Source organism: Diaporthe citri, assembly GCF_014595645.1.
Source record: "Diaporthe citri strain NFHF-8-4 chromosome Unknown scaffold_1, whole genome shotgun sequence".
Taxonomy (NCBI): domain Eukaryota; kingdom Fungi; phylum Ascomycota; class Sordariomycetes; order Diaporthales; family Diaporthaceae; genus Diaporthe; species Diaporthe citri.
Genome location: NW_025064846.1, coordinates 12,103,208 through 12,117,047, shown reverse-complemented (window position 1 = coordinate 12,117,047; position 13,840 = coordinate 12,103,208). Strand labels below are relative to the sequence as shown.

The 13,840-nt window shown below is 42.4% G+C and overlaps 2 protein-coding genes across 2 annotated transcripts; one reads left to right on the top strand and one right to left on the bottom strand.

Annotated features, from left to right (window-relative positions):
- Positions 1 to 1,348: 1,348 nt before the first annotated feature.
- Positions 1,349 to 3,979, top strand: INS49_003141 (uncharacterized protein; the record flags this gene model as incomplete). The annotated part of the gene is made up of 10 exons (XM_043163937.1): positions 1,349 to 1,445; positions 1,517 to 2,092; positions 2,158 to 2,251; positions 2,359 to 2,488; positions 2,677 to 2,923; positions 2,982 to 3,005; positions 3,054 to 3,116; positions 3,166 to 3,333; positions 3,401 to 3,486; positions 3,593 to 3,979. The coding sequence occupies 10 exons, from the start codon at positions 1,349 to 1,351 to the stop codon at positions 3,977 to 3,979; spliced, it is 1,872 nt and encodes a 623-aa protein (XP_043032443.1).
- Positions 3,980 to 5,160: 1,181 nt separating this feature from the next.
- Positions 5,161 to 5,815, bottom strand: INS49_003140 (uncharacterized protein; the record flags this gene model as incomplete). The annotated part of the gene is made up of 2 exons (XM_043163936.1): positions 5,161 to 5,478; positions 5,537 to 5,815. The coding sequence occupies 2 exons, from the start codon at positions 5,813 to 5,815 to the stop codon at positions 5,161 to 5,163; spliced, it is 597 nt and encodes a 198-aa protein (XP_043032442.1).
- Between the last annotated feature and the right edge of the window lie 8,025 nt (positions 5,816 to 13,840).

Sequence of the window (13,840 nt, the reverse complement as noted above, 5' to 3'; positions counted from 1 at the left end):
AGTAGCCTCTGCGTCGCGCGCGTAAAGGAAGTCTTAGCAACGAAGATTCGAATGAAAAGCGTGCAATAGGAGACCCTCCCGGAAAATGCCATTCATGTTATGTCGATCCTTTACCGCGCGCACATGTGGGCCGTGCCGTGGAGACACGAGCTGCCGGGACGAAGGAAACGTGGGACAGGTCGGTGCGGAACAAGAATGAGAGCTTGAGCACGCCAGAGGATGATGGGGATCACTGATAGGTAGGATTGAATAAGGGCGGCACTGCGTCATGCTTTTCAGACCATAGCCTGCTGCCTCCTTCCGCCCTGCTTTGCCACCACGGATGCGTGGCTGAGCCCCTCGAGTGCAGGAAGTGTGTTGTACAGGCTGGCAGCCTGGTATTTCTCGCTTATCGTTGTGCTTCCACGTGGCTAGGAAGAGGCAGGACACAAGCTTATTCCACCATCGTCGACCATTCGGCTGCGTGCCAGACTCGGCCTCCGAGCTATATGACTCCTTCCATCAGCCTCAATATTTTGCACCTGCTAAGCGGGGTTCACACCATCCAGGCGGACCTCCAATTCATGGGGCCCCAGGATGCTGCAGGCTCTCCAGGAAACGCCCACATGATACGCCTAGAGCCGCATTAGACTCGCGGGGAAAGAGGCTACATATGTGCCCAGCAGGGGGGGGGGGGTCGGGGCTGGAGCCTGCTTACGCCCAAGTCTTGTGATGTGAGTCCGATGAAACCTCGGGATCCTTCCAGGTGGCGGCAAAGTAGCCATAGAGAAGCAAGCGAGTGCGACTCTTTATGCGTGTGTTCTTCACTTGCACTTGAGACAGTGTCGCGAATGAGGTATTTGTTTTAGTCGTAGAGTTGCGAGACCGTTGCACGGCGCTACTGATGATGAGCAGTCCACTCTGCCACCCGGGCGGGATTGCCAAGAGTCGGATGCATCCTTAATTGCGTGGTACCTGGCGGTAAATCCCTGCGGTGTCACCAACAAGTCAGAAGTAGCATATTCAGCTGGTGTCGATCCCGACTGCAACGATTTTCGATCCTTACTGAGACCAAGAACGCCCCCAAATACGCCCAAGGCAAAGCCTCATGACGTGGGCATTGCCCCTCTCCCACTCGGCGAACCGCGCTAAATGATTGCCTGGTTTGCCATTTGGTTCTGTTTATATGACTAGTATGATGATATGTTTCGTTGCCGATCAGTATCTCACTTAATCCGTCACCTATAGAGCACCAATGCTGCACACTATCACGCTAAGGCGTTCGCAAACTTGATCTGATGAAACCCTGGACCCACGCCCTTCGAAAAGTGTTTCCTACGGCGTAGCACGAACTCCTAGAACAGTCACCATGACGGAGAAGTCGCCCTTGAGCCTCGTCGACAGGTTCCGTGTTCAGGTTGAACAACGAAATCTGAATGACAGGGCTTTGATCGAGGGACCTCTTGGTGCGTCTGGCCCTCATCAGGGAACCGGATGCTTGTCATTTGTTCGTCTTGCTGATGGATGTTGTCAATAGTACACCTGAGCGATAAGGAGCTCCAGGCAGACGTGAAAGAATTTTCAAACCAACTCCCCGATGTCGAATACAAAGATGTTCTCCGAGCAGCACGCGTCGCAAAAGACATACGTACGTACGACCAAGTCGCGAGAAACTTCGCCACGCAGACAAACCTCCTCGTGACCTTGGAGGAGGAAGAGAAGGAAGGCCTGGTATCAGAGGACGACGAGCTCCGAGGGCAGTTCCGCCAGATCTTCCCCGTCATCCTGACAGTCGGCTGCGCTGCCTTTCTTCAGGGCCACGTCCAGGCCTCCTTCAACTGCGCAAGCCTTTACGCCCAGCGGCTCGAGTGTCTCAGCTGTCGTGATCTGCCAAATGACCCGCTCTGGCAGTGGAAGCTCGGGGCGGCGAACTCGAGCCCGTTCTTCGCTGCCGCCATCATCGGGGCGCCTTGCTCCCTCCTTTTCAACTTCTGGGTCGGCCGCCGAGGAGCCATCACGGTTGCCGCGCTTATGATCCTGGCGAGCTCTCTGGGCTCTGCATATGTGAATACCTGGTGGCAGCTGTTGTGTGTGAGAGTCGTAAATGGCGTCGGTCAGTCACAACAGCAGCTCTTGAACTGGTTCAGTACAGGATTTTGCTAACGCAGGCGACTTTAGGCATGGGCATCAAAGCCGTCAGTACTCCTATCTTGGCCGGTGAGATCGCCTTCACCCAATGGCGTGGCTCTTCTACTCTCATGTGGCAGTTATGGTCAGTGTTCAGACCCAACGTCCCATGTCCCCGAACAGAAGCATGCAGTAGTGGGAGTGGGTGACACTCACCTTCTTAGATATGAACTAATTGCTCGCATTATACAGGGTGGCTTTTGGAATAGCAATCGGTTCCGTGATCAACCTGGGCATCGCTGCTTGGAACGATGCAACCGATGACAGCGACGACCCAAGCAACCAAATTCAAGCCCTGAGAGAAATACTAGGGGCACCTTTTGTGCCTGCAGCGATTCTGCTGATCGCCCTGGGGTGGTGCATGGAGAGCCCACGATACTACATGCAACCAAACACACCGCACCGCAACCCGTCTCGAGCTTATGATATTCTGCTCAAAGCAAGACGGACAAAGGCAAGACCGCACGACTTCAAACAAAGGCTCTGGCAACTGTCTCTAACATCTTTTAGCTACAAGCCCTGAGAGACCTATACCTCATCCACAAGTCAGTCGAGCTGGACGAGTACCGAGTCACCGCCTCCGAGCTCGAAAATGCCGGCATGTCGCATGCGAAGTCCGGACTCACATATGCAAACCAATTTTGGACGGCCGTGGTTTATTGCTCTCGGCAATACGCTCTTCTCTTCACACAGACAAAGTTGAGGAATGCCGTGTTGAGTACATGTGTAGTAGCACTAGCTCAGCAGCTGTGTGGAAGTAAGCACACGCCATCTAAGCACGAACTCGGTCACAATCGCTAATTAAATGCCAATAGTCAACGTGTTCGCCTTCTACTCGAGTATGAGAGTCCTTCGCAATAGACCTGGACAGCACTGACGGATAGCAGATACCTTCTTCGTCGGCACCAGCGGCAACAGGCTGAGCGCCATGGGTTTCAGTACCGGCTTTGGTATGTTATTCCCGGGCATACCAACCTAGTCCCTACTGACAATAAGCAGGAGCTGTCAACTTCGTTTTCGGCCTTCTTGCCATAAGACGCATTGACACATGGGGCAGACGGAAACTGATGTTGACCACGCTGCCCGTCATGAGTCTCTGCCTTGCAGCGGCTGCAATGCTCTTCATCAACAAGACGCACCTCGTACCGATAGTAGTGTTCATATATTGTGCGTATTCCCCAGTCCTGGCTGGTCGCGGAACAGTGTCACTAATACTTATGTCTACTATTAATAGTATTTGCTGCGGTGTACTCTCCCAGCTTGGGACCTATCCCATTTACACTGGCATCCGAGAGTTTTCCGCTGGCACAACGAGAAGCTGTACGTAACCCAAGCCCCCCACCCCCTCATACCATCGGTGTAGCAATATTAACCCGACACGGGATCGGGAAAGCAAAGCTAAGCAAAGCTAACATGCAATACACAGGGCTGCTCCATCGCGATAGCAGTGAACCTCTTCTTCGCCGGCGTGCTGACCCTGGTATATCCAGAACTGGACCCGGCACTCCATCGCTGGGGCGGGCTGGCGCTCTTCTCAGCCCTCAACCTGGTGGCTTTCGTGCTCGTGTTCCTGCTCGTCGAGGAGACAAAGGGCTTCAGCCTCGAAGATCTATCCATGGTCTTCGCCGTGCCCAAGCACAAGTTCGCGGCCTTCCAGCTCCGATACGTAGGGTACCTGTACCGGAGGTACATCCGCAGATGCAAAGATGAGGAGGAGCCCGAGTTCTACACCGTCGCGCTGGACCACCGCCGTAACAACCAGCCTGATGCAGGCGTTCGGAGTGGGGAGGAGTCTGACATGTCTGAAGAATGAAGCTGGGGGCAAAGAACGAGGCGGACATGCAAAAGCGGTCAAATCTGTCGAGCAAAAAGAATGCATCCTCCGGCAAATCTCTGCATCGGCTTAGTCACAGCAGGCGCATTGGAATGAACTCGATCATTGATAATCCTTAAGTTCTGACAGAGCATCGATGCTGGAACATGCAAGCCCTCCGGCACAATGTGCATCCAGAGAGGGGCCGAAAATCCACATTGGAGGCGTCCCCGTCTGATATGTTCATGCGCGTAAAGCTGGGACCCTGAGCCATGTACGGTATGGCGGGATGCCTATGCGAGCAAGCATCATACTCTGCCGACCACTGACAGTGTCATAAAGTCCCCACACCTCGTGGGGCAGCAGGCACTCGGCTTGAGGACCAGACGAGATGCGTAAACTTGTACCATTGTACGGCAACCCTTCTATCTCTGTCGCAAACATGAACTGCCTCATCACGCGACGAGCTCACAATGCCCCTGACTCCGGTGCCCCGCTTGGGCTGTTTTGGGGGCAGCAAGCGCTGACCAACAGGAAGCAAAATGATCCAGCCGGTCAGTCCTTGTTTCCACAATGAAAGGGTGCGGGTCAAGTCATGACTGGATCGCCTGGGTCACCTCGATGACTCTGCTCTCCTGAGACACGGAGGAATCCATGCTCTGGGCAAGTACGATATGACCAAATGGGAGCCCACGAGGATGTGCCCCGCGACGAAGGTGCTTAATGCGTCTCGTCTGAGCCAGATCCACTCCTCGGTGAACAGAGTCACATGTTTTCGCAACTCCGGCCGTCATGGACTTGTCGTGAGCGAGATTCGATCGGAGGAGGGTACGCGTACACAAACCATCCAAATGGCGCGCAGTGCTCGGCTCCGTTCGTAGACCAGTCCGGATGCTGGCCTCTGCATCACTTTGCTTCTTTGGCGAGACACCGGGGCATTCTTCGCAAGGACCGCAGGCTCTCCCGTCCGTGTCCATTCCAGCAGGGAGATGGCCATGCCACATCACTCAGGCTGAACTCGCCAAACGCCCTCAATGGATGTGGGCTTGGACGCAGACAGGTTCCTGGGCGGGTCCGACAGATCTGCATGGACTTTGGTGCTGCTTTTGACAGGCAAGTAGGTCACTGATGCTGTTGATGCCAATCCTTTCAAACCCAACATGGCAGCAGGAAAGGGGAAGCTAGACTCCGCGCAAAGCCATGGAGCTCAGGACAAGCATCTCCGTCTCTCTCAGCCGTTGCTTTTCGTCCTTGATATTCTTCAGAGAAGGCGCGCCGTTGAGCTTGTAGTATTTCGAGACCTTGGACCAGTCTGTGGATTTGGCGATCTCCTCGTCGGAAAATGGAACAGGCGAGCCTTCCACGCTCTCCGAAAGATGTTTCCAGACGTCGTCGGCGGTCGGTGGCTGCGGTCTGTCGTCGGTGGGGTAGAGAACCTTGACTATGATGATATCCTTGACTTCGGGCGAGATTCCATAGCGACGGTAGGCCTCTGAGATCTGGGCAGGGGACACTGTCAGCATCCCGAACCGGTAGAGGCGACTGTATCACACTCACGTTGTTGCTGGCGCTGAGGGCAAGCACGGTCTCCGCATGGACGTTGGGCGACTTTAGCCTTCCATCCAGGAGCACGGAGAGTGCCTTGTAGGCGGCGGCGAGGACCTGCAGCCTGGAGACGACGGTTGTCGCGTCGATGAAGGCGTACTCGAAGTCGGCGTTGCGCGCGAGGAGCTGCGACTGCAGGTACCCCGCGTTCGCGACGCCCTTGAAGAAGGCGACGTGGACGCTGTGCGTGGTCGGCACGTGCTCGAGGGCGACCGTCTCGAGGAGCGACATTGTCGTGGGATGTTTTGGGACGTTAAGTTCCCGTGTTAACTCTGGGTGCACCGAAGTTGGTTTGGAGTGCAGTTGCAGCAGTCCGTCGAAAGCTTGTCGAGCTTCCTCCGTTGCTGAATCGAGGAAACTGCCAGCTGGTGTGGGGCTGCCCGCACCTGTCGCCAGCTGGACTCAGCATGCTCAAATCTTCTACAAAGAGGCCCAAAAAGTCCTACTTTTTTGATTTGAAATGAAAAAGTGTATCGTGTCAAATATTCTGAATGTCTGAATGTGGTGACCTGTATAAAGGGCTATGTTCGAAGCGTAAACTTGGTTAGGCGTCATGCTTGCCTCGTATTTGAACAATGAAGAGCATATTCCTAACTATCCTGCTACCAAAGTGACTAATGAATCTCTGGAGGAACAGTAAATGCTGCCCTAGACATTGCGAATTAATTACGTGTCGAAACCCATTTTGGCTCTGCAACTTATAGGAGACAGGCAAGAACCGAATGCCATCTGCTTCTCAACAAAGTCTCGAGGAAGAATATTCCAACAAATGGCAATCCATAACCAAGTAACATCTGCTATGACGATTGACAAACGGGCACCGATAATGCAGTCTGTAACTGAAATAATTTTGAAGAATACGTTTCATGCTGATGCGGAGGAAGACACGGAGTCTTCGTAATGTCTTGGGCCATCACCATGCGCCATTGTCAAGGTTGAGCAACCTCACAGATTTCCCCCACAAAATGATCATTTTGCCAGCATCCCGGCGGCAGAAAATATGCATTGATACTGATTGAAATTAAAATACTTCTATAGCCCCGGCCTTCGCCAAAAAGTGGTCGTATGAGGGAAAAGAGGAAACGATCTTCTGTGGCACGACTCATTCTTGGGGGCCCCTTGGCCAAAGCTGCTGCGAACGTCAACCAATAGATGACTTTTGTGATTCAGCAATTAAAGTGGCTCCGCTCAGAAGAACACGGGCTTCTTGAAAAGTTACTATCTGATATTCAATCATGGTACCATTGTGGAGATCATAGTACCACCGAACTGCTACTGGTAGTTCCATGGGTTCTCATCGCCAGGCCAGTCTGACATGAAGCGCAGTGAACCTCGGAGGTCTTGATCATATGATCCCTCGGCAATGCAGTGAAACCCTGCGACCGCATGCAAATAACTGTCTTCACACTACTAAGGCACAGTCCAACAGGGCCGGCGTCAGCAACTGACGCAAGTACCGAACGATTCAGATGAATACAAGAATGCAGAGGCCATCCCACGCCAATAAGCCCTGAAATGCCCATGATTTTAGTAGCATAGATTCAAAAGAATCACTAGACTACTAGGCTCAGCGTGCCACATAGAAACAATCGGAAAACCGTTTACTCGCCAACCAAGCATTGTATGGAGTAGTACGGCGGCTAACCACTTTCATTCAGCATGCTACAGGCTCTGCAAGCTCCCAGTCAACGGAGTGTGGGCTCATTTCTGGATTCTCTATCAACCTCAGACACATGAGATGATAGCCCACATTTCCATGTCTTTGCTGTTGGTCCCAGCATAACGCCCGCAAATGCGACCCTGGGGCCGCCGCTGATTTAAGGCTGTTCACGATGCGTGCATACTGTCAGCCCGCAAATAGAGCTATGAAAAAGTTTACAAGAATAGCTAGAGTAACGGGGGCTCAGTTTATTCACACCAGCAATAATTTCATTGGCAGCGATAGCTTTGCAGATGTTATTGCGAAGCGGTCTGGATTACATGTGAAACCATTTACTTATCCTCTCTATTGTGCGCCAGCAAAAAAGGCATTGAGGTTCGTATTTCCTGCATCGTGTGAAAGCTTGTAGTTCAAGGACCATGAGCGATATTTCTCTTGCATAAGCTCTACAGCGGTTGGGCAGAGCCTAGGAGCGTGGGTCTATCAGAAGTACACATACAGCTTGAGATTTGATAATTAGTCTAGCTCCCTTTATGATTAGTCCAAGTTTCTCTACCAGAGCCTAAGCGGATCAATTTGCTACACTTTGAGACAGGTTGCCTCTGATCAGTAGCAGGTGAGGATTGGTTACGATTGCCCCTTGGGACCACGATATACGTATCTTGTTAACTTGATGGTACGATGATATAGAGCCTGCTTGGAATTGAGCCTTCAGCGTCAAGTGGTGATTAGGCACCAGTTCATTCTTGTAGTTATTTCCCACCTGCCAGATTCTGTGCTATGGGAACCATCCATCATGCCAATTTGCTCCCACAGTTCAGACGTCACATTTTGAGCCAAGGACGCGAATTGTGTCTTTCATTGCCATGCGTTCCCCTGTTGTGGGAACAAGTGCATTGTCAGTTGGTATCGAATCAAATTAGGGTAATGTTGTGACACAGTGACCACACTCCATTGACGTCTCTGAGATGGGTGAGTGATGCAAACCAATGCAGCCACTTTGATATTCGTGTCACACAGGGTCTTGCAAGAATGGGGATTGTAAATGGGGATTGTACAGTACATGTCCCTCGCCTCCTTCTGAGGATGCCCCGAAAGGGGTTGCCGCATAGTAGCCCCGTAGAGCCACTTGCATTGTTGCACCAACAAGACGATTTATTCCATTAGGCATTCTTCGCCACAGCGAGTCCTTCAGGCTTTAAAACCGAGGGAAATCGTCCGAGCTTAACTTCTATTTGGTGCCACGTATGAGCGGTAGCATTCTCGCCCTACAACCTGCCAATACTGCAGTGGCAACTTCGAATTGTGTCTTCTCATCCTTTCATTGGTAAATGCTCCTTACATTCTACGACAAGACCACAAGAGGAGCCACAGAATCCTATGTATATCACGTGGTACGCTAATCCAACGTCACGGTCAGGTACAAACGGCATGACAGAATCGCCACCTGCAACTTTCGTGCGCCCGCATGCGGAAGATCAGCAACGGGACCTGAGACCTTGCAGGTTTGCTTTGACCCGATTGAAGGAGTCGGAGCCGCATCGGTCCACGGCAGAGGTCCAGATCCAACAGCCAAAGTCCGGAGCCGGCCGGCGTTTGCGTCTCTGTGCTGAGGATGTCGGTGGCGAATCCGGCACCGCGGGCATTGGCGTGTACATCTTTTCCAAGTTGAGGCCCCTCCCAAGTCAAAACATTGCTTAGGATCAGCCGTTATGGGCTCGGCGTCCAGAGGGCACTGAGCCAAGTGTTAGAGGAAACCCGAGTGTGCCTATGCCCAGTGGCCCAGACTGGACTCAAACAAACCCAAGGCTTGCTCACGCAACCAATATACGTAACTACGATGCAAATATCACGCCGGAAATCCAGAAACGGGTTGGGAGAAGGGGCAACTCAGCGAAGGGAATGACAGCGACGGTGCTGATTAATTCAAGAGATACCGACGGGACATGGCAAAGCGGAGAGACAAGCGACCATGTGAGCACAAATTTGCATCCTCCGGCTAAGAAGAACGGGCAGACCGTACCACTATTGCTTTTTCCTTTCCTCGTATTCATTTTCTCCCATCCCTCAGTCGTAGCAAACACCGATGCCAAACCCCAAACGTTGAACCGGATGTAAAACGCCATCGTTGCCCTTTCTAGGAAATTTTCGGCCGAGAACAAGTCCTCGGACAGGGGTGCGCTGCGGGCCGACGATCTTGAAGAGGGGACCCCCAGGCAGCCGAATGACCCCTGTGGCTGAAAGCTCGTTTTTTGGTGTAAACCCCACCAAAAATAAGTTTTTAAATTCTAACAATTTAACTCGTATTTCTCAATTAATTAAACTTTAAATAAAATAAAAAAGATATTTACATTATGATTTAAAAGCTAAAAATTAATAATTAAATATTTTTAAAATTACATATTATTGTTATGGGTTAGCCTTGAGCATTTATTAAAAGGTATTTAAAAGGAGTTATGAATTGTAATATTTAAGAAGTAAGTTAGGCCCTAAAAGGGCCTAACTTTAAATTTATCTTTTAAGTATATACCTTATTATATAAAAGGGTTGAATATAATATAGGCCTAGCATAGGCATGTATTATAGCTTAAGTAATAGCTTAAGCTTATTATATAGCCCCCTTCCCACTCTTATATTATGTGCAGTAAGGATTAAATCCAAAGCTTTTATAATTTTATACTAATTATATATTTACTCTACTATATACTTATCTTAAAGCTATATCCATTTATTTTAAAAGTAATAATTATTTATTTTATTTTTATATTAGCTATATTTATATATTATGCTTAATGTAATATAATATAAAGTATATATTATATATATTATAGGCTATTATAATATAATAATATTATTATTATATATATAGTTTTTTATTAATATATTATAGTTATATATAAGTTATATATATTACTAGCCTTAAGCTATAATATACCCTTATTAATATATTAACATTGCTTATTATAGCTATTACCTTTATATTATATTTATTATTACTACTTAAAATAACTTCCCCATAATTATACTTCCCTTTATAATTTCTTTTTCTTAATACTATATTACTATTATAATGCACTTATTATATGCGTTATTTTATTATCTTTATATAATCTTTTTATTATCTTTATAATTATTTCTTTATTTATATTAATTACCCCTTAACTTTATCTTATCCTTAGCTAAAAAGCCTTTTTTAATATAATTAATATTTATATAATTTCTTAATTTCTTTATAATTTAATCCTTTAATTATTCTTCCTTATATTTATTATGCTTTTTTTATAGCTGCTTTTTTTTATTAAAAAGCTATTATTTTAATGCATTAATATTCTTTTAATTTCTTAATGATTTCTTAATATATCCTCCTTTATTTATATTATACCTATTAAGCGCCCTTTTTCTAGCCTATTAATACCCTTTTAGTTTCTTAATATCCTCCTTAATACCCTTTTAGTTTCTTAATATCCTCCTTAATACCCACTCCTTTCTTACTATATAAAAAGAAAAATAAGAAATGGCTTTTATTATAGGTTTTAATAGTTAGCATAGTGGCTTTAATGCAATTATTGTTAATAATAATGGTAATAATAAGCCGCCTTATTATCTTAGCAATATAACTCTTAAAGTTACCTTATTTCTTTCTTAACATAAATGTATTATAATTATTAATTAAGTATAAAAATATTATATTATAAAATTATATTAAGTACTTAATAATTTTAATAATAAAAATTAATAGCTTACTAAGTAATTACCCTTTCTTTATAAACTATATATTATAACTTTTTATAAAATTAATAAGCTGCTTATTTATATCTTTAAAGGTTATAATGCATTTTATATTAATTATTATTATTATAAATACAAGTATATTTAATATATATATATATTTATTAATTTATTACTACTATAAAATATATAGCGTTATTTAAAGAAAGTAATTATTATTAATAATAGCTATATTCTTATCCTTAAGTAAATTAAGTTTATTACTCTTATTTATAGCAATATAATTATATTTACTTTAGCTTTTAATTATGTTATTATTAATTTCTATAAAGCTATAAGCATTATATTAATAAAGCTACCTCTTATTACCCTTGCTATTTACTTAAATAATTATGCTTATTTTTATAATATAGCTTTAATTAATGCCCTTATTAATTCTATTAAAAACATACCCTTAATCCCATTATAGCTTATTAATATATTCTTATTTCCTATTAATATTAATATAATTATATATTATATTAATAATATTAATATTAATAATTATTAGCTAATTTACTTTATTTAAGAAGTAGTAAATATCTTTATAACTCTTAATAATAATTAAAAAGCTAAGGTTAATTATTATATTAATAATATATATGCTTGTTATGGGCTGGCCCCAAAGGGGCTGCAGGCTGGCTAGCGCCTTCTTTCATAAGCTGCAAAGCAGCAACCATTTGCGCTAAAAGGTATGTAATAATCCAAGCTCCCTTGGATTATCTAGCTATACTATATAAGGCTTAGGCAATAGCCCAAGCCCATTACATAGCCCCCTCCTTTAGCTTATATAATAATATAATTACCCCCAAGGCTTACCCGCGATATTGCCTTTTAAGCCAGGGATCTTCTTTATAAAAGGGGTGCCTGCATTTATGGTAAACATAACTTAAACCCTTAACCTTAAAGCTTGGATTATTTGTTATGGGCTGGCCCTAAAGGGGCTGCAGGCTGGCTAGCGCCTTCTTCCATAAGCTGCAAAGCAGCAACCATTTGCGCTAAAAGGTATGTAATAATCCAAGCTCCCTTGGATTATCTAGCCACACTATATAAGGCTTGGGCAATAGCTCAAGCCCATTACAATGCTTTTAATATAAATACCTTTCCCATTCTTTTCCTATATTTATATTAACTTAGCTTTAAGCATACTTTAATATATTTAAAAATTATTATTATAAGAAGTTTAATATAATAATTAATGCCTTAAATATTTTTATTAGCTAGGTTTTTAATGCTAAGTAATGTAATTATAATTTAAGTTATTATTATACTTATAATAAGTTTAAGAAAAAAAAGTAAAAAGATAAGAAAAAGAACTTTAAAGACTTATTTTTCTTTAATTATAATGCCCCTTATTATAAGCATTAATTAACTTAGCCTATTATTATAGCTATAATAAGTTTAAGTAGTTAAAAGCTTTATTTTTAAATAAAAAGTTTATAAATTCAATTCTTACCATTATTAAATTACTATAGCCTTATTGCTAACCCTTGCAATTTTTAATTTTATAATTAAATATTTCTAATATACTTACTTAAATAAATAATAATAAAGGAATTTTAAGAAGGTAATATACTTAATATAATTTTATCTTGCAAGAAATTAATTATATAGCTTAATTTTCTTTTAACTTAATATATTATTTAATTTTTATAAAAAGAGGATTTAGTTTATTTATTAAGTGGGTATATAATAAGTCTTAATTAATTAAGAGTGTTTATATATAAATAAGATTATAAATTTAAATCCTATTATTACTATGCCTTGCTTAAGCGTAATAAATACTTAGGGCTTACTTTATAGCCTTATTTAAATAGCTTATAATAATATAATAAAATTTTATTTATCTTTATCCTATCTTTATTTATAATTCTTATTACTTTATATTATGCCTTTAAATAAGCTTATTAGGCTTAATACAAGCCTACCTTGCAATTACTTTAAATAAGCAGTTTCTTATAAATAATGGCATTCCCTTACCATACCTTAAATATATTAAAGGTTATTAATCTTTATAAATTCTTAAAAAGTTTTTATATTAATATATCTTAGCCTTTTTATTTAATATAAACTTACTTTTTAAGGAAATTATTTTATAAATATCTTAGCATATTTTTAATTATTAAAATTTCCTTTATAAGGTACTTTTTATTTTAGCTTTTATTTACTTTATTTAAAATTAATATAGCACTTAGCTAAATATTTATAAATATTTAAATAAATAATAAATCTTTTATAATGCATTTAATTTAATTAATATTAAAGGTAAAATAAATTTAGCCTAATATATTTAAAATAATTATTTAAGATATAAAAATATTTACTATAATATATTTTTAATATAGCTAATTAAGCTTCTTTATTAATTAAGTAATTTAAAAGTACCTTAAGGATAATTATACTTAGTTATTAATGTAGAATCTTTTTATTATTTAATAATGTTTATTAACTACTTATTTTTATTATTATTAAATAAAAATAATAGCAGCTTAAGCAATATCCATTTTAATTTAAAAATAGTTTAAAAATATAACTACCCAGCCCTTAAGATTAATTATAAACATTATTATATTTAAGGAGCCTAAAACCGCCTATATATTAAATTTATTTACTAGCTAATTTAAGCTTTAGCTAATTATTATTAAATCCTTATTATTTAGCGTTATTTAATAAGCTGGAAAGTAATTAACTTAGTTATCTTATAAAAAGATAATAACATTATATAAGTATTTTTATACTTCTTAATTTATCCACTTTATACTATTATTTATCTTAAGGTAATATGCTATAAATAAAAGGCATTTTATACTTACCTAAATGTATAAAAA